We start from the raw sequence: 20,343 nt of genomic DNA on the forward strand, positions 1-20,343 counted from the left end.
CTTGCTGAGTCTCTGAGGCACTGGTTCTGGATGAGTAAGGTAGTGCATTGGGGAAATCTCAGAAGGTGTCCCTTTGATTTTTAAAATTTCTTAGTCATATTAAGATAACGAAAGTCATGCTTCTGCTCAACGGACAAGTTTATCCAATCGTGTCTTGCCCCACACGTCCCAGAGATGGTATCAATCTATATTTGTTGAATGAATGAATGCATGAATAAATACAAAGAGCAACTAGATGACCTCTAGGAGCTGCAGTCACAGCGTTTGTTGTTATCCTCTCATGCATTTGAAGGGAGACGAAAAGCTGTATTCTTTGTGGGAAATTCATATTAGATGTGAAATTAAATGACTGAATGCCATGTAGGAAAGCTAGCTATAGTAGTTACTTTTAAAAAATCAACAGATATTTGCTGAGCACTTACCTTGTGCAGTCACCTTCTAGGTAGTGGGGAAACAATGCTGAGGAAGACAGACACAGGACCTGACTTCCTGGAGCTTAGAGCCTTGGGGAGCAAAGTAGACCATAAACCAAAACAAGCAAAATAATTTCTTTTTTAATGTGTAATGCAGGAAACAGGATATGATAGTGTAGAGTGCACCTGGGGAGATGGGTGCCCTACTTTAGTCAGAGTTATAAAGGAAGGCTGTTCTGAATATTTCAGTTTGAGGTGAGTCATTGAGGAGAAGATGGAAGAAGCTTTGTAAAGAAACATTTTACCCTCTCCAAGCAGAGGGGAGGATGAATACAAAGACTGGAGGTAATGAAAAGTTTATCTTAATCAAGGGGGGGAAAGGAAGCTAGTGACGCTCTAGAGGAAGAGCTGGCACACTTTTTCTCTAAAGGGTCTGACAGTAAATATTTTAGGCTTTTCAGCCCATATGCTCTGTTAAAAGTCAACTCTGCTTTACAGCTCAAAAGTAGCCGTGGATGTGAGAGTAGCTGTGTTCCAGTAAAACGTTATTTGCAAAAACAGGTTATGGGTGGATTTGGCCCATGGGCTATAGTTTGCCGTGCTCTAGACTATAGAGCAAAATAGTGTTACGTGTTGAAATTGGAAAACTGCAGGATCCAGACCATGGGGCTGAGGGCATAGTAAGAAGTTGGAATTTTATTCGTAGTGCAATGTAAAGCCATGGAAAGCTCCCACTAAGCAAGGGAGTGACTTGGTCTAATTTAGTTTTTAAAATATTATTCTAGATGCTGTGTAGGGAATAGGTCATAAAAGCCATCAGTGTAGAAGTAGGGAGGTGCTTTGCAGTAGTCTGGGCAAGAGATGGAGGTGACTGGCCTCCAGGGGGCAGCAAAGAGATGGTGTGCATTAATTAATAGTCAAATCAGGACATGAAAATGGATTGGATGTGAGAGTGAGAGACATGTCAAGACAGCAAGGATGAGTTCTAGGTTTCTGAGTTGAATTACATTTCTGGGTGATGATAGTGCTGTTCTCAAAACGTGGAAGATGGAGAAGGAATCAAAAGTTCAGTTTCAGAAAGTTCTTCCTTCAGAAGAATGCCTGAATAACTATGGGCCATTTCTGAAGCAGGTCAAAGAGAGAAGCAAGGCCAGTATCCAGTCATTCACACTAGAATGGCTTTGGAGGGAGTGTACCAAAGCCCTTCTGTAGATCATGAGATATACATACACATATGTATGTGTGAAGTTACATGAGCAAACTCAACTCAGGACTTTTGTTAAAGTGGCCACAATCATTACTTCCTGTCTCAAAATAGAGGGCAAACTCCTTCTCCAGAAGTAGGAAGCTTCATGCCTCCACTTCGTGTCTCTGTTTCTGCACCATCAATGAGCAAGCCGGCACAGCAGTGAAAGGGGGCTGATTGCAGGCAGATAAAAATAACAATTGTAGAGACACAGGATGCTAATTGTGACCAGCAAACAAAGTTTGCAGATTAGTTGTGACCTGTAAATGTGCTGCTACACATGTTTCTCTTTGGGACTTTAACCACATCCTAAAACATGGTTCAGCATGTCAAGTTTTCAGAGCTAGTTTGCTTGCTTGAGTAATCAAGTCATAAGCATAAGAAAAAATGTGACCACATTTTATTGCTTTTACTTAATTCAACTTCAGCTGGATGCTCCTAGGAATACTGCTTCAGAAAATAATCATAGAAATAGGGAACAAGTTAATGAACCATAGATCAGAACACATACTAAATAATGTTTTCCAATCCATTCCATATTAGTAGGTGAAGTTTCAAAAGGTACTTTTTGGTCAAATATGTTTAAGAAGCATAACTTTGCTGAAGTAGGTTTATCTCTGGTAGAACATCTTAATGTAAATAATATCATTCATGCTAATATGCAGTGTGAAATCCCAGAATGATGATACAGTATTTGTTTTCAAACTTATTGAAAACATATCTTATTGAAAACATATCACAATTTGATAAACACACACGCATACACACATTACATCTATCCACTATATATTTTCAATAGAATCATCATCCTATCTTATAACTAGGGTCAGTTTGCAATATGCTTTCTGTCAGTGGCAGAATATTCAATTTTAGCTGCTTAAATAATTAGGGGTTATTTTCCTTAAGGAGCAAGAAACCAAAAGGTAGGTTTGTGGCTCTATTCAGTGGCTCACAAGTCAAAACAAACTCTTAAAAATTCTCTCGACCTTTCTTTTCCTCTCAGTTGCAGATTAACTTCTGCAGCTGCAAGTACCACAGCTGTGTACAAGAAAAGGAAGAGGGAATTAGGAAGAGGTAAGAGGATATCAGCTTCATCTGTTCCTCTTTAACAAAGGAAACAAAATATTTTTCAGAATTCCTATAGCAGATATTTCCTTGAGTCTCATTATCTTATTACCATCAGGTTCCTTGAACACATATAACTGTTGCAGAGGGTGGGAGGGTAGGTGGAGGCTCTGGGAAGCCCAGAACAGGATTCTCATAATTGGTTTAGACATTCATGTTATTTCACCTGGCTTGGGCACGTCATGCTTCAAACAAATTAGACACAAGGAGAAGCTGGATCTTGCCTAGGCAACTAATAGTGTCTGCTACACAGACTGTATTACCAGACAATTTTAGCATAATTCATTTGTCCTTTGCTAATTGTGGTGAACATCGTAACGTACTGCCCAGATTCCCCTTCAGCAATAAAGGACTGATTACCCAGCTGCTGGTAGGGTTGTCGGAAGGAAACAGGCCTCAAGCTATCAGCTCCCTTTAGGCATCCCTCCAAGTGAAGAGTCAACTTACCAAGGACGTACCCCCTTCAAGGCAGTCTTTTTTCTTGCGGTACGCGGGCTTCTCACTGTTGTGGCCTCTCCCGTGGCGGAGCACAGGCTCCGGACGCGCAGGCTCAGCGGCCATGGCTCACGGGCCCAGCCGCTCCGCGGCATGTGGGATCCTCCCGGACCGGGACACGAACCGGCGTCCCACGCATTGGCAGGTGGACTCTCAACCACTGCGCCACCAGGGAAGCCCCAAGGCGGTTTTTATCAACATGGGCCTGCAAGGGCCCCACCTCTCCTCTTTCCCTTCATTTACCTCTCCCCGCCCTGCCACACTCAGAACAGCTCTGAAAGGTCATCCTATTTTCAGAGCTGGGGCTTTGCTGAAGCTTCTGTTGAGACTGCATTGCAGCTTGACTCTTCCCTCTGCCCAGTCCTGCTTTACATGCTTGTCTTCCACAGGTTCACCTGATCCCAATTGCACTCCTAGTAAACCTACAAACTAATGTCTATCTCAGAGTCTCCTTCCCGAGAACCCAACCTGCTACAAAAATAGAAATCGGATATACTCAAAACATGTTCCTTTCTCTATTTTAGTCTTGAAGTTTGTTTGGAAGCTCGAAGTATTTTTTTTTAATTAGAGTTATTAAAGTTAAAATGTAATTTTTAAGGCTGCCACATGGCACTGAAATTCTTTGTGGCTCCAACATTGGCAAGTGTGAGAATTTTTGCCATCTGTACCAACTATTCATTTTCCCAATTGAGCAAACACTTGATTTTGTTTATAAATTTTGGAAAACACCTTTATTTTTCTGAATTAATTAATTAATACTCATTACAGAAACAGGTGAAAGTTTAACTAAGAAAGAAAAAATTACCTGTAATAGTAACACATACCTGTTATTAATCTTTGAGTGATGTCTGTCCAGACTTTTAAAGGGGGTTAACAGCTGTTTCTTTGACCTTTGTTTTAGTCTTAGGAAAGTCTGAGGATTTGATCCATGTTCATTCTTCCTTGTAATATTAACTGAAAGAATTTTTAGGAAGAGAAATAGAGCAGTTCTATACTAAAAGAGGATCTGGCCAAGGACTAAAGGACCAAAACATACCTCATCATTGAGACTGAGTGATGATTAACTGGTATTTATGAGATGCAGCTGCAGAGACTTGGGGCTAATCGCATACACCTGAGAGAACAACGTGACAAGGACCAAAAGCTTCAGGGTCCCCAGAGCTGATGATTCCCTGAGCTATGAGAGATGCATGTTTTCATTTCTATGACCATGTGTGTTCTATAAACAGCATGGCAGGCACATTGCAAGCTATGCCTGTGAGGTCCAAGACCACAGCTTTGTTGTTGTGTGTGCTATTTCCTGTTTGCCTTCTTAAAACTAAATAACAACTGGTGCTGGGTGAATTCTAATGTGTCCTATGAGTTTAATTGTTAAGCTGAACTCTAAATAACTACAACTGGCAGAAACAGACATTTAAAAAAAAAAATTTTAATTTTGATGTGGACCATTTTTAAAGTCTTTATTGAATTTGTTACAATATTGCTTCTGTTTTTATGTTTTGGTTTTTTGGCCCCGAGGCATGTGGGATCTTAGCTCCCTGACCAGGGATTGAACCTGTACCCCCTGCATTGGAAGATGAAGTCTCAACCACTGGACTGCCAGGGAAGTCCTGAAACAGACATTTCTATTATCACACAGATAATTCAGAACTCCGTTCTCATCGTAAAAGATTCAAATACTATAGAATTTCATAAAGTAAACTCTCCTTCCCTGCATTCTCCCTCTTCCATCATTTTAAATTATTAATTTAATTATAACCTTATTTTGCATAGGTCTATCCAGATTTTCTATTATTTCTCAAGTCAGTTTTTGGTACTTTGTGTCTTTCTAGGAATTTATCCATTTCATCTAAGAGTTAAATTTATAGGCTTAAAGTCGTTCATGTTTCCTTACAATTCTTTTAGTTCCTATAGGATCTATAGTTATGCTTATCAATTTTATTAATCTTTACAAAGAACAAGCTTTTGATTCCATTGCTATTCTTTATTATTTTTCAGTTGCTAGTCCATTGATTTCTGCTCTGATCTTTTATTTTCTTCTTTCTACTTTAAGTTTGATTTCTTCCCTCTTGCTTGTCAAAGTAGAAGATAAGATTATTGATTTAGACATTTCTTCTTTAATTATGTAAGCATTTTATCATCAATATTTCCTCCTAAGCTTTGTTTTAGCTACAGCCTATAAATTTGGATATGTTGTGCCTTTATTTTCATTAAGTTTAAAGTATTTTGCAATTTCTCTTATGAGTTCTTCTTTGACCATCAGTTATTTAGAAGTCCGTCATTATTTTTCAAAAATTTGGGGATTTCCCAAATATCTTTCTATTATTGATTTCTGATTTAATTCTGTAATAATGAAAAGTATTTTGTATTATTTCAATCCTTTTAATTTTTTTGAGACTTGCTTTATGGACTAGCATAGAGTTTATCCTGAAGATTGTTCCATCTGTGCCTATAAATAATGTGTATTTTGCCATTGCTATGTGGCAAATACTCCTTAAATGTCAATCATTGATACTATGTATAAAATAGACAACTGAGGGGAACATACTGTATAGCACAGGGAACTTTACTTAATGCACTGTGGTATCCTAAATGGGAGGGAAATCCAAAAGGGAGGGGATATATGTATATGTATGGCTGATTCATTTTGCTGTGTAGTAGAAGCTAACATGACATTGTGAAGCAACTATACTCCAATAAAAAATAATTTAAATAAATAAATAAAACTTAAAGATATAAAATAAAATGTCAGTTGGATCCTTTTTACAACGTTCAAGGCTTCTATGTCCTTACTAATTTTCTCTCCATTTCCATCAATTACGGAGACAGGAGTTGCTAAGTCCCCAACTCTGACTACTGTATTTTCTATTTCTCCTTAAATTCTGTCAGTTTTTGCTTCATTTATCTTTGGGGCTCTCTTGTTACAAGCATATACATTTGTAATTATATCTTTCTGATGTATTGACCCTTTTATCATTATGAAATGTTACCAACAAAATGATGTCTAGTAATATTCTTTGTCTTGAGGTCTATTTCACCTCATATTAATGTAGCCACTCTAACTCTGTTATCATTACTGTATACATGCATTTTTTTTCCATAATTTTACCCTCACCTATTTGTATCTTTGAATTTTACATATTCCTTTTGTAAACAGAGTAAGATCTTGGTGTTTTGGGTTTTTTTTTTAATCCCTTTACCTCTGCCTTTGAGTGGAGTGTTCAGCTCACTCATATTTAACGTAATTATTGATATAGTTGGATTTATATCCACTATTTTGCTTGTTTTCTTCATATCTCATTTTTTTTTTGTTCTTCTATTGCTCCATTACTGTCTTTTGTGTTAAACAAAACCTTTTCTGATACCATTTTAATTCCCTCATTGATCATTTTAGCTGTATTCTTTGAGATTTTGTGTTGTTTTTAGTTGCTTTAGGGTTCAAAATATTCATTTTTAACTTTCACAATTCAAGTTAGCACTGACATAATTTCATTAAAATATAGCATACTAGTAAAGCCCTATGTCATTTCTCCTTATTCTTCTGTATTATTGACATATGTATAAAACCTTCATATATATTGTAAATCTAATAATAGTGTTAGAATTATGACTTTAAACAATCTTCTAATTTTAACGAAATTAAGGAAGGAAAAGAAAAAAGTTATACACACATGCATATAGTTCTTATTTACTCACATATTTCTGGTGACCTCCATTTTTTCCTGTGGATCTGAATTATTATCTGGTGTCATTTCCTTCAGCCTGAAGGACTGCCCTTGTTTTGTCAGGTATCCTAGCAGTGAATTCTATCAATTTTTGTTTATCTGGAAATATCTTTATTCTGCTTTTTTTTTTAAGGCTAATTATACTAGGCTACAGAATTCTAGGTTGCCTTTTTTTTTCTTTCTTTCAGCACTTTGCTTATATCATTTCTCCTTCTTGTGGCCTCTATTGTTTCTTAGGAGAAGTTAACTATTAATCACATTCTAGTCCCCTTTTATACGAGTTGTGTTTCTCCTCCTGCATTCAAGATTTTCTCTTTTCTTTGGATTTCAAGAATTTGAATATAATGTGTCTAGTTGTGTTTTCTTTTGTTTGTGTATCAGCCTGGTGTTCATTGAGCTTCTTGGTGTTCATTGGGTCTGGAAATAAATGTTTTTCACTAAAATGGGACGTTTATAGCCGTTATATTTTAAAATAATTTTCTACTTCCATATCGCCTCTCCTTTCATGACTCCCAATACATATATTCTTGAAACTGTTCTACAGATCTTTGAGACTACTTCTTTTTTTTAAATCTCTTTTATTTCTGTTCTTTGGATTAGACAATTACTATTGATCTATCTTCTAATTCACTGACTTTTGCTATTTCAAATCTGCTGTTGAGTCTCCGTAGTGAATTTTTTATTTCATTTACTATACCTTTCAAATTTAGAATTTCCATTTGGGTACTTCATCTGGGTTTTCAAGAGTCAATTTTTACTGACTGCTTTGTTTTCCCTGAATATGGGTCACACTCTTCTGTTTCTTAGCATGTCTTGTAATGATTGTGTGAATTTTAGATAAAATTGTAGCACCTGTGCATTCTGTTTTATGTTTCTAAGGCTCAGTGTTTTGTGGTTTTCTATTGTTTTTCTTTGTTTTAGTTACTTGCCTGGACTTAAACCACAGGATATCTTCTTCTGAAGCTGACAATGTATCTGGTCATTTTGTTTAAGTATTTCTTTTTTGGGGACCTCTCTGTCTCCATGGTTTAGTGGTCAGCCAGTGATTTGGGCTGAATTATCTAAGGCTTCCTCAGATGTTGCCAATTGAGGTATGTGTGTGGAGAACACCTTCAAAGTTGCAGCCAGTTCTCAAGTCTATCTTGGTGTACCATATCAGGAGATACATGACTTTAGTTGTTTCATTATTGATAACATTAACATTGATACTTAGTTAAGATTATATCTGCTAGGTTTCTCTACCAAGAGATTAATATTTTCCTTTTAAATTAATAAGTAATTTGTAGACTTTTTGGTCAAAGTTTGTAATTTTAAAATAGGTAAATATCACTTTGCTCATTGATCATTAACTTACTAGCTTCGCACCTACTGACTATTTTTTCTGAATCAGTTATTAAGTTGATAGATGGTGGATGTTCTAACTCCATTATTCCTTCCACTCTATTTCAAGAAACAATTTTCCCTTTTTATTTATTCATTCATTGCTTTGTTTATTTACTTATCAACATGGACACATAGATTCTTTTTTTTCTCTTTCCTATCTCCAAGTTTTTAAAGTTAGTCTTACCAAAGTATAATTTTACACAGAGTAAAAATAGACTGTTTTTAATTTTTCCCAAGAGAGTTCCCTTTTGTCCTTTTTCAGTCAATCTCTCTTCCAACCTCTAGCCCCTCAAACCTACTGATCTAATTTCTGTTCCTATTTTAATATTAATTTCTGATTTTTTGTTGCTAATATAAAATTTTATACATTAATCTTATATTATGAAACCCTGCTACACTTGCTAATTAATCCTAGCGGATCGTTTTTTGTAGCTTCCACAGAATCATGTCATCTGTGAGACCTCTTCCTTTACTTCTTGCTTTCCAGTCCAGATGCATTTGATTTCTTTTGCTTATTGCTTGGGCTAGAACTTCTAGTTCAATGTTGAATTAAAGCGGTGAGAGTATATATCCTTGCCTTATGTCTATATTAGAGGGAAAACCTTCAGTAATTGACAAGGATGACATCCTTAATATTAAGAATGATGTAAGTTATAGGCTTTTTTCAAGTACTCTTAATTATGTTGAGGAAGTTCCCTTCTATTTTTAGTTTCCTGAGAGTTTTATCTTTTTAGACAGGAATGCATGTTGAGATTTTGTCAAATAGTTTTTCTGCCTCTACTGAAATGATCACATGGTTGTTTTTGTTTTTTGAGGTTTTTTAGTCATTAACCTGATGATTTATATTGATTGATTTTCTAAGCTTAAACCATCTTTTGTTCCTGGTGTAAATCCCACTCAGTCATGATATATTATCCTTTTAATATGTTGCTGGATTAGTCTTGCTAAAATTTCGTTAAGAATTTTCCCGTGTATGTTTATGAGGAATAACTTTTCTGTCACTTTCTTTTCTTGTAGTGTCTTTATCTTATTTTGTTATCAGGTTATACTGACAGCATCAACACCTATACTTACTATTTCACATATAGCAGATACTGTTCTAAGTAATTCACATATATTTATTCCTTTTTACATTTGGCATTATTTCAAACTTCACAAAACAACTGCAAGAATAATACAGGCTAGTCTCATATAATTTTCATTTAAACTTCTCAAATGTGAAGCCCTTGCCACATTGGCTTTACTGTTCTCTCTCCCCTCTGGCCACCTTTGAGTCTTTTCACTTTAAAATTTTTTATTTTTCTTAAACTCTGGGAACTTTTCACACATAGTTTCCTTTATTATATACTCCTTCCATAATTTTAATACAATCTCTGGATAAATTTTATCCTTAGTTTTCCTGTGGCAGAACCAACTTATCATTTAGGACATCTCAGGTATTATTATAGGGTCAATGAAATTGTCTTGATGAAGCTAGTTAAAATTTTCAAAATTGATTGCTCTTATTTACTCTTCTGTGCTCAGGAGAATAAGTCTACTTACAAAATTATAAAGTCCATGTCTGGCAGGACAGATAGTATCTATTTAAAATTAAGTTCATTCTCAGCACCCCTTACTTACATATTTGTCTCTCCAGACCCATTCTCTGTTCTTCACCTTTCTTAGATCATGTGAGGCTGACTTCTGCAGACTGTATCCTGAAGGCTACCTTTCCCTTTGACTTGACTGGGTTTGACCAATGAGGAAAATGAGTGGGAGATTGAGATTGGAGGGCAGAGAACAAAATTGGGATGTTTTCCCACAAATCCCTCTTTGCCTGGTCATAACTGGAAATGGCTGGGTTTTTTGGGGGGTGAGGGGGGTTTTTAACTGAAAGCCATAGTTCCTGCCAGGCAGTCCTTTCTTACAGTTATATATCTCACTGGGTTCCAGTAACTGATACTTCTCTAATACCTTTAAGCCTAGGAGTTGTCATGGGCTCCCTCTGTTGTTAAGTGGCAAGTGCTTCATCATCTCCTGTTCTTTCCATTAGCCCTGCCTGCACCTCATTCCTTTTGACAGGTGCACCTGTTTCTAGCCAGGATCCTGACTGTGCATCACTTCTTGGTGTTCCTGTTTCTACTTCTACTCTATGTTCCTCATCCTAGGGTCCTCCAACTGGAGCTTACCTTCTCCTAGAAAGGTCCTAGCCCCAAATATCTTATTTTGTTCAAAATTTAATCTAATGTATATCTCACCTGAAGGAGGATCCACTAGAACAAGTATCACTGTCTAAGATATTCTAAGGATGCTAATTTTGTTACCTGTCCTGGGGCATTTGAATTTTAAGGGCTAATTCCTTTATAATCTCAAGCAAAACATCTCAAGATGGAAATTCTTATAAAGGTGGTAAAGTTGATATTCTCTGTGGTGCCCCTCAAGTAATCCAGGCCCCAAATGTGGAAGGAGGCCAGAAGGTAAGAGCCTGTTCAACAAGAAGAAAAAGTTGCTAAAATACATACCTCAGAACAGTAGTTCTACAAAATGCTTTGAAAAAAATAAGGGAATTCTTCTTTTATGTGATAATTTTTGGAAATGCTGCATAATAAATCCTCCTCTTGAGAAGATAAATTGCACATTAGCTCACTAAAACTATAAGTCTTACGATAAATAAACTGGTTTTACTTTGTTTGAGCCAGTTGTGTTTCAAATAAGAACAAAATTTCTCAGAATGCTTTAACTTTGCTGATAACACTGCCTCTAGGGCATCACATAGAAATCTGTGTAATAGAGCAAATTGTTTTCTTCCAGAAAATTTGGATGCTTAAGCATTTTACATGTAGGAAAATAGACTATATCTGCTATTAGCTATTTCTCTCTTATTTCTGAATTTTTGTTATCCACTCTTTTATTTCAGTGTTTGATTTTCTAATATTTCTGGTTCTATTTGGCTATAATAAACGTAATAAAAAGATCTGAGAATCTTATGCCAAATCTATGCAATGTTCTATTGCTTTTAACGTTTTTCTTTTCTGTCTGGATAATTACGTTTTCTGGAGGATCTTATGGTGTAAACTCGATGAAAATACGAATCATCAATATAGTCTGATTAGATGCAACTGTAACACAATAATTAATTCTGAATAATTTCACATTTTAAAACAGCATAATTAGAAGCACAGGGGCCCCTTCCCTCTCGTCTTTCATAAAGTTGTTTGCTTACTTTGTACTAGCTTCAGTCTTACCAAAGAATGATTTACCAGAATAAAGAAAAAAATCACCCAGAGAGATAAATTCTGTTTCTATAAAATAAAGGTATTTTCAAGAGTCTTTAAAATAAGGAAGCGTTCTTTATTCCAACTATAAAAGTAGTACAAGTTACTGTAAATAAGTTTAAACAATAGATAAATATATAAAATGTAATGTCGAAGTTCCAGGTAATCCCCTGCCTACTCTTACTACTTTGGAATTCCTTAGACTTAAAATTTATGTGTGTGTGTCTGTATATCTGTGTGTATATACAGATATAAATAAATACACTATGGTGATAAAGATTAATTATAAAGCTAATAGATAACCATAAAAAAGAGGTTGGAAACTGGGCCTCTTTTTATACTCTGTGACGCATTTTTCTGAGTGTGGAAGCTCTGAATGGTGGCTGTCATTTTGATAACGCTTTCTAGTTTCTTTTGGCAACAAAACGTCAATTTTGTTGGCCTTAAAATCCTCATTTCTTGACAGGTGCCCATCAAAACCACATACCTTTCCCTCAAATTTCCTACAACATTTCTAATTTCTTCAGTTTTCTCAGGAGGTTTCTGTTTAGTCTAGCTATCTTCTAAACTTCATTACGATGACCCCTCTCATGAAAAAGCACTACAGAAGCTTCATGTTTATTTTTTATTTGAACATGACTCCTGAAGGCATCATTCAAATCTCTGAATGCACTCACTAATATATTCCATAATGAACATATATCCGTAGGTGTTTTTATATTCTGATAACGTCTTCATGTGTTCAGCCATCTATATTTAATGAAAAGCTATCACTTTTTCCCGTGGCAAATTTCAAACATCTGTGGAGCTATCTAATGCACAGACATGAACTTCCTCTGTGACCTTGGACAATCTTATTCTATCTCCTGAGTGTATAAATCTGTGGCATGGGGAACATTGTAATGAAGATCACTTTTCAAGAACATTATAATTATTAGAAATTGTGAAGAGGTTCAGATTTACCAACCTAAGTTTGACTATTTTAGAGATACCAGTCATGCACATTATGTGTAATCATGTACATTAACCCTTCTAAGCCATTAGGTAATTACTCAACACGTACCACCTACTGCCTTATTGACCCAAAGTGGGGTGTTATACCCTTCCTTGGTCCCTGCCTGTCTCCTCTGCTCTTGTCTTCTCCAGATCTCTGCAGACTTGTGTGTGTGTGAGGCTGCAGACTTGAGACAGGCAAACCTTAGCCATCCTCAGAGATTGTCCCACTAGTGGGTTTTGTTTGTCTCTCTCCCTGTTGGGCTGTCTTGAGAGTTACACTTCTTGAGCTAAACCACAGAATTCCTACATTTTTACCTGAGTCATTATTGCTGAGTCTGACCTTCTCTGTATCCAAAGCCAACTACTGAACACACTTATTGTTTCTAGAATTGTGCTTTATGAATCAGCCAAGATGAGGGCATCCTCATACCTTCCTTTCCCATCCTCTGAACTGTTCTCATTCTAACAAGGGGATGCCTGCACCTCAGTTTCCAGTCTTGAGACTCTTTCTCTCTCCCATGTCCTCTGCATGCCCCAGTTGATAAAAATGGGAATCTACTTTGCCCCTGTGCTAAGGTCCTGCTTGGGTAATCTATGCAGTTCCCTTTTGAGCCTGAGGCTTCTACCCTTCTTGCCAGTCATCCTGTTTTAGGACCAAAGGTTAACCCCTCATGACTACCACACAGCTGGGCCCTCTCCTCTTGAACTGATGTGTCAAGTGTCCAAACCTCCCTGGAAGTCTGGGAGTCAGCTCTTCGACAGTCTCCATTCTTGAGTTCTATCTAATTCTTGGATGGATCCTTTTGATTCTCTGTTGTGTTCTGGTCTCTAAATGAACCTGAGATTTCTGTTCCCTTGTGCTCTTGGTCTGTGGGCATCCAGGCCTGCTTCATACAACCTGCCACCCTGCTAACAGATGGAAGCTGAACAAAAAGTTCTCTGAACAAACAGGTTTAGAAAAAGCTCTGGTAAGAAAGTTTCTCAGGTTTCCTTTTTTGTAGGACTTATCTAAGCCTTTAATATACTAATATGCAACCACAGAGGTGAAAATAATATACTTTTCCAAATATATTTTCTGAAGGAGTATTTTTTTTCCAAGAGTTTCTTAAAGACCTAGAACTAAATGTGTTCTAGGAAACATATTTTGAAATTGCTTTTTTAGAAGATTAGACTAGGGAATCTCATGGTCTCTTTCAGTTTTATGGATTCTGATTCAATGATTCACAAGAACTATTTTGGGGGAAAGTGATCAAAGTGGAAAAATCTGTTAGTGTTTAGTTTAACTCTGTCCAAGGAATAGAGAAGCACTGTATTTTATTTACTAGGGAGTTGTTTTCTATGATGGAGCAGGGAGAAAGCAGAAAACTAACATTCTTTTATTTATTCGATCACTGTGAGAATATTTATTGAAACTCACAATGTGCCAGGCATTATTCTAGACACTGGAGTGTTAATGATGGATAAGATCAGTGCTCTGCCTGCCCTCAGGAATCTTAGAGAAATCAGCTAGAGCAAGCCACCTAGTATCTTTGCTCTGAGTCTGTGCATCAAAACTCTCATTTTGGGCTTCCCTGGTGGCGCAGTGGTTGAGAGTCCGCCTGCCGATGCAGGGGACGCGGGTTCGTGCCCCGGTCCGGGAAGATCCCACATGCCGCGGAGCGGCTGGGCCCGTGAGCCATGGCCGCTGAGCCTGCGCATCCGGAGCCTGTGCTCCGCAACAGGAGAAGACACAACGGTGAGAGGCCCGCGTACCGTAAAAAAAAAAAAAAAACTCTCATTTTTAAGTTTCCTTTAGAGTTTGAGTTCTTAAAGTTTTGAGTACATCTCTTTTTGTAATAAACTGGATTCAGACTTGTCATTCTTCTATAATTAAAGAAAACTGGTGAAGTTACATAAGCAAATATTCATAAGCACATAGTATGTAACAGGTATACATACAAACTGTATACATAGATATGACCAAGACAATTTTTTATCTGACTGAGGCTAGAAATAAAATGCTACTCACTATAAAATATATGTGAGTTTCTCAGAAAATTGTCCACAACACCTATATTAAAATAAGCAAGGGTAATTGTGAAAATGCAGATTTCCACTCCAGATATTCTAATTCAGTAGGGCGCAGGAATATGCATGTTAAATGAATGCCAAATAACATACTTATGCACACTAACATTTAAGAACTTCTGATATTGAGACTCGGGGGTGGGAGAGACCTGGAGCTTGTCACCACGTGACCCTAGATTGGACAGAGGGACTCACATTGGCTGGAGCAAGGATTGGGGAGGGGGGAAAGGCAGGCATCCTATCTCCTCGTGGGATAATGTACAGAAGGTACCTGATAGACAGTAAGTGTTCAAAAGTGTTAATTCTCTTTCCTCTGACATGCCTCAAAGAAAACACAATCAACAGCTGAGCATGCCTGGGGGCTTCTTACTGTTTCCTCCTCAGTTTAGTATATTTTATTTTGCTTTCATGTGACCTCACTTGGGAGGAGATCCGCAGATTCTCTCCAGAGACATGGGGAATCCCTCCTAGTCTAATTTATACCTTGACTTATTATATGTTTTAAAATTAGATTTAGGTACTGATAAAAATTCAAATAGCAGAGTACAGAGGCCTGTGGGATTTTTCTTCTCACGTTTCACAAAAAATTTAACAGCTTACTGGTTTCAGATCAAAACTCTAGAAGCCTCCATCACCACATTTCCTGTTTGTAACTGAACAAAGTACACACAAAAGATTTTAAGAAACAGAAGAGAGAAAAAACTGAGGTACAGATAAGACAAGGTTTACTGCCACACTGCTTCTAACATAACAGAGCAACATTACTTAGAAAAAAGTTTGTGGGAGCATTTTTAATCCATACATTTGCCTATGGCTACAGAAGGATTTTTCTGAGAAAAGAAGCATGCCAGGTAAGTGGCATTTTAAATTCTTGTGTTCAATTCCTATGCCTAAGAATTTACATAATAATTTCCAAGCCTCTAGCAAAAAGACACTTAAGGTTTGGAAAGTAAATTAGTTTACAGAATTATTTTTTAAATGTGGGATAACTTTTACCACAATTAGAACATATTTTGAAATATATTAATAAGCATAAATTGACTACTTTCTCTTAAAATGTTGGACAGTGTTTTATAATATAAAGCTAGTTGTAGCTATTCAGTAAGTGTTCCTTGATAATCACGCCATTTAAAGTACTTATTTTTAAAGGAACTTTCATTGACCATGCATATTCCTCTTTAGTTTAGTTTAGCTCTAAAGCAGGTTAGGAGTACCAACATGTACTGGGATTAACATGTACACACTGCTATATTTAAAATGGATAACCAACAAGGACCTACTGTATAGCACAGGGGACTCTGCTCAATATTATGTAACAACCTCATCAGGAAAAGATTTTGAAAAAGAATAGAGACATATATACCTGAATCACCTTGTTGTACACCTGAAACTAACACAACATTGTTAATCAACTATACTCCAATATAAAATATAAAGTTAAAAAAAATAAAGCTGGTTAGGAGTAACAACATTCTAATTCCTTGGATTTTAGGCGCTATATTATCTTCCCAGAAATCAATTCAATCATCAACTTTCAGAGAGATGACAATTTGCAAAGACCAGTGAAAATCCCATCACCTGTGGAATGGATTATGAGAGTTGAATCCACATTTATTAGCCGAATGTCTGCTCCACATTGACTATCATCTATCATTCCTCCTTTATTCTTTTACGTACTTTTAACTTCCTTAATAAGCATCTTTTTGTAATAAGAGAAGACATGCTTATTATATAAAGTGGGAGAACTGTGAAATATATATGAAAAAAAATTTACATAGTTTTCATCACCTTAGAAAAATAAGATATTATGTTGTATTTCCTTCCAACTTTTGCTTCTATATATCTTCATGGTTTGCTCTTCATAACTGAAATAATAATGTAAATAAAATCATATGTTCAGCTTTTTTCACTAACATAACCATCTCCATCTTTATGATAACTTCTGCTTAGTTGTTTTACATAAATGCACAAAGTGACATCTTTTGTGTTATAGTTTACTTAGTTGTTTATTGTTAGACATTAATGTTGTATACAGTCTTTTTATATTTTAAATGACGGAAAGATGAACAGCTCTATAGCTTTTTCTATATTAAGGGTTATTTTCTTAGGAAAGATTTCTAGACATGGAATTACTGAATAAGAAGTTATGAACATTTTAAGTCTCCTTATTGCCAAATTGCTTTTCCAAGGCTGATGCCAATTCACTCTCATCCTAGAGTGTTTCTCCTTAACAAGCTGGTCTCATTTTAAAAAATCTTTACTAATTTGATAAGCACAACATGTTTAACCCATTGTTTAATATGTTTTACTTTGATTATAATGAGGATGAAAATTTTTGCATGGGTTTTTAAACTTCATAATTCTGTCATTTGTGAATTGTCTAATTACATTTTTGCTTATAATTGTGCTAACAGTATTTTTAATATCAATATGTATAAGCCATTTATAAAGATAATAATAGATATTTTAATTCCTGTGAATTTGTTTCCCAGTGTTTTTTTCCATGAATTTTAAAACTGATTGATTGGATTAATCACACAGGGAACATAAACTGATGTATGGTTTTCACAATTCTCTTTATCTTTTCCAGGTACATATATTAGCAAAGAAAAAAAACAATTGTTCCAGTTTTGCTAGTGCCCTGCAAGAAATGGACTTAGCAATACTATGAACAATTGCTATGAGATGACAGTTATGGGGAACTTGGCAAGGGTGGGAAGGCCGAAGGCAGTGAATATGATGTTCAACTATTTCTCATTAATTAATTTTAAATTTGGAAGGGATGATAAAATTTCCTTCACAGTATTTCATAGTTTATGTTTAGATCCCTTCAGGTGCTATACAGGAGCTCCTCCATTGTCAGTTAAGACCTACGGTTCCACAGAAGAGATAAAATGTATACAGTATTTGCCATTAAAGCCTCATAGATCTTAAAAGCCAAGAAACAAAACCAAAAACCAAAAATCCTTAATGTGAAAGGAGAGACTCAGATTATAGTATTTTTTACATTAGAGAGGTGAAGTAAAACAGAAAATAAGTGTGAACACAATGGAAAAGTGAGATTATTCCTAGTTGAGTAAAACAATGTATGAAAAGAAAAACCCAAGTCTTTCCTTTTCTCTTACCTATATGCCTTGTAGTCACTGCATCAATAAATGTGCCAGCATCCTACTTTCTACTGTGTTTCTGCATTCACATAAAATCAATATTAGCTAAATCAAAGACAAAAACAACTCCTTTGGGCTACCATTAATTTAAACAATGATTCACAATTTAGTTACACCTCGCTGTTTTGCAAAAAAAGGATTTTCATTGTCTTTTCTCACTTTTCTCTTCCCGTGAGCCTCAATCCCCTTTTGAGAACAATGAAAGTCTGTCTTTTAGAGACTAGATAGGACTGATTTATGAATCATCTTTTAAGCTCAGATGTTCTTTAAATTAAAAATAGGTCAAAGACAGTGTTTCATCATTTAATTTAGGTAACATTTGACAGGCGATTTCAAGAAAACTTGACCCAGGAATGTTTGCCACTTAAAGGTCACAGCTGTAAGAAATAAATATCCACAAATTGCTAGTTAATAATACATAAATAAATATTGGACCCTTTTCCAGGCATTTTTTTTCATTTAATTTATTCAGCATTCCTGAATTAAAAAGAAGAGAGAAAAAATTAACAGGCCTTCTTAAAACATTAAAGAAACATAGTAGTTACAGTATTTTGTTGGATGAAAGTGTCCACACACCCATGCCATCTTCAGAGGCTCTTACCAAGGTGCTTCCCCAATAGGAAACAATAAGTACATATACAAAATGGAGCAGCTACATACAGATAAAGAGAGGTTTGTCTACAGCAGGGAATTTGGCAGCACTTCAATCCCAATAGGATTTCCCAAGTTTACCAATTCCAAGTTTAATTATGAAAGAGACAGAGTCTAGTACTGGAGGAATCATAACATACTGTCTTAAAATCTACCCTCCATCTCACTCCTGTATGTCCACTTTCCTCCATTAAATTCAGCAGGTATTTGTTAAGAGGAATCGTGATGTACTAGAAAGAGGGGACCTTCATGTCACACAGGTGGGGATCTGAACTCCAGTTTTACAGCTGGCTTAGTGTGAGGGTCAGTGTTTTGCAGAAAGTCACACAGCTAGTAAGTGACTACACTCCTCTTTCCCTATACTGTTTGAAAACAGATGTTCCAAAGCTTCATATCGCCATTGTCCCTCTCCCCATCATGGCCCCTCCCTGACATATATCATTCACTTCCCAAATAACCTTCTATTCATAATAGACACATTTAAATTTGGCAGTTTTCAAATTTTGCATTAAAAACAGTATCTTAGGGCTTCCCTGGTGGCGCAGTGGTTGAGAGTCTGCCTGCCGATGCAGGGGACACAGGTTCGTGCCCCGGTCTGGGAAGATCCCACATGCTGCGGAGTGGCTGGGCCCGTGAGCCATGGCTTCTGAGCCTGTGCGTCCAGAGCCTGTGCTCCTCAACGGGAGAGGCCACAGCAGTGAGAGGCCCGCGTACTCCAAAAAAAACCCCAAAAAACAAAAAAAAAACCAGTATCTTATTTACTTGAAAGCCTGGGACTAGATTTGAGAATCTCTTCCAGTGATTAGTCCACGACTCTAATGCCTTTTACTGATGGAATGATGGGGATGGACAGTGGTGGCAGAGGCTGTGTGGACAGTGACAACATGCCACATCAAAGAGTCATCAAGCATGTGCCTAGTTTGACACCAATCGATCACCACAGTAGGAAACATTCATTTTATGAGTAGAATCCATGGGGATTGTAATATCAGAACTTTCATGTTGAAGTTTCTAGGGTGCCTAAAATAAATATATACATTCATGGAATGCAAAGAAGAGATGGTCACTGCTCTGAGAGAGTTTACAAGCCAAGAAAGAGAAACCATCAAGGGAAGCCACTCACACACTTTTCTCAGTTACAGATCCTCTGAAGGAGAAATAGTTAAGGCATTATATGTATTGCTTTTCTATTGTTAATTGTTTAAGTAAAGGCTCCTGTATGAATCAAACCTGCCAGCAGAAAGACATTACATTTGCTTAGCTGGGTTTCCTTCCAGAGTACATGTAATTGTGAATTCCAAAGACAGCACCTGCCAAGAACTTTTGGCTTTAAATGAGTCAGAGGTCTTATAATTAAACCTACTACTATTAGCCCCTGGTAGTTGAAAGCTGTTTAGAAACTGAAATCATGGTTTTCCTAGCTGTCATTGCCTCACTAACAACTTCCTGATGCTCTTGGCTTTTTAACAGTACAAATAGTTAAATTAAAATTGTGTAGGAGTTCTTTTTAAATTGATAAAAGCTACGTAAATGAAAGTAATTGCAATTAATGAATAATGATACTAAAGATAGCATTTGTCAGGCAAGAATTTTTAGGTACTTTGCACATGCACTATTATAAGAGGGACTGTCTGTATTGAATAGATACCCACATGGGGCTAGAGTAACTGGGTAAGGGGAGGTACAAAGTATGTGTGTGAGTGTGTGTATGTGAACATTTACACAAATCTACCATTCAAGTTGAAAGTCTCCATCATTTAGCTATTCAGTATCTTCTTATCTCTGTGTGTTTTGTTTCGTTTATCAAGATGGGGGCATTTA

The 20,343-nt window shown here is 36.4% G+C and overlaps 1 protein-coding gene across 1 annotated transcript in view; it reads left to right on the forward strand.

The window, feature by feature from the left end:
• The first annotated feature begins 672 nt into the window (after positions 1-672).
• TRAT1 (T cell receptor associated transmembrane adaptor 1) overlaps positions 673-20,343 on the forward strand; it is a 51,186-nt gene continuing 31,515 nt past the window's right edge. The window contains exon 1 of the mRNA XM_027104250.1: positions 673-758. Within this exon, the coding sequence (XP_026960051.1) occupies positions 740-758 (19 nt within the window). The 5' untranslated portion in view covers positions 673-739. The remainder of the gene's footprint in view (positions 759-20,343) is intronic.

The sequence above is a fragment of the Aethalodelphis obliquidens genome, unplaced genomic scaffold, assembly GCF_003676395.1.
Source record: "Aethalodelphis obliquidens isolate GAN/ISIS:26980383/991018 unplaced genomic scaffold, ASM367639v1 scaffold1, whole genome shotgun sequence".
Taxonomy (NCBI): Eukaryota; Metazoa; Chordata; class Mammalia; order Artiodactyla; family Delphinidae; genus Aethalodelphis; species Aethalodelphis obliquidens.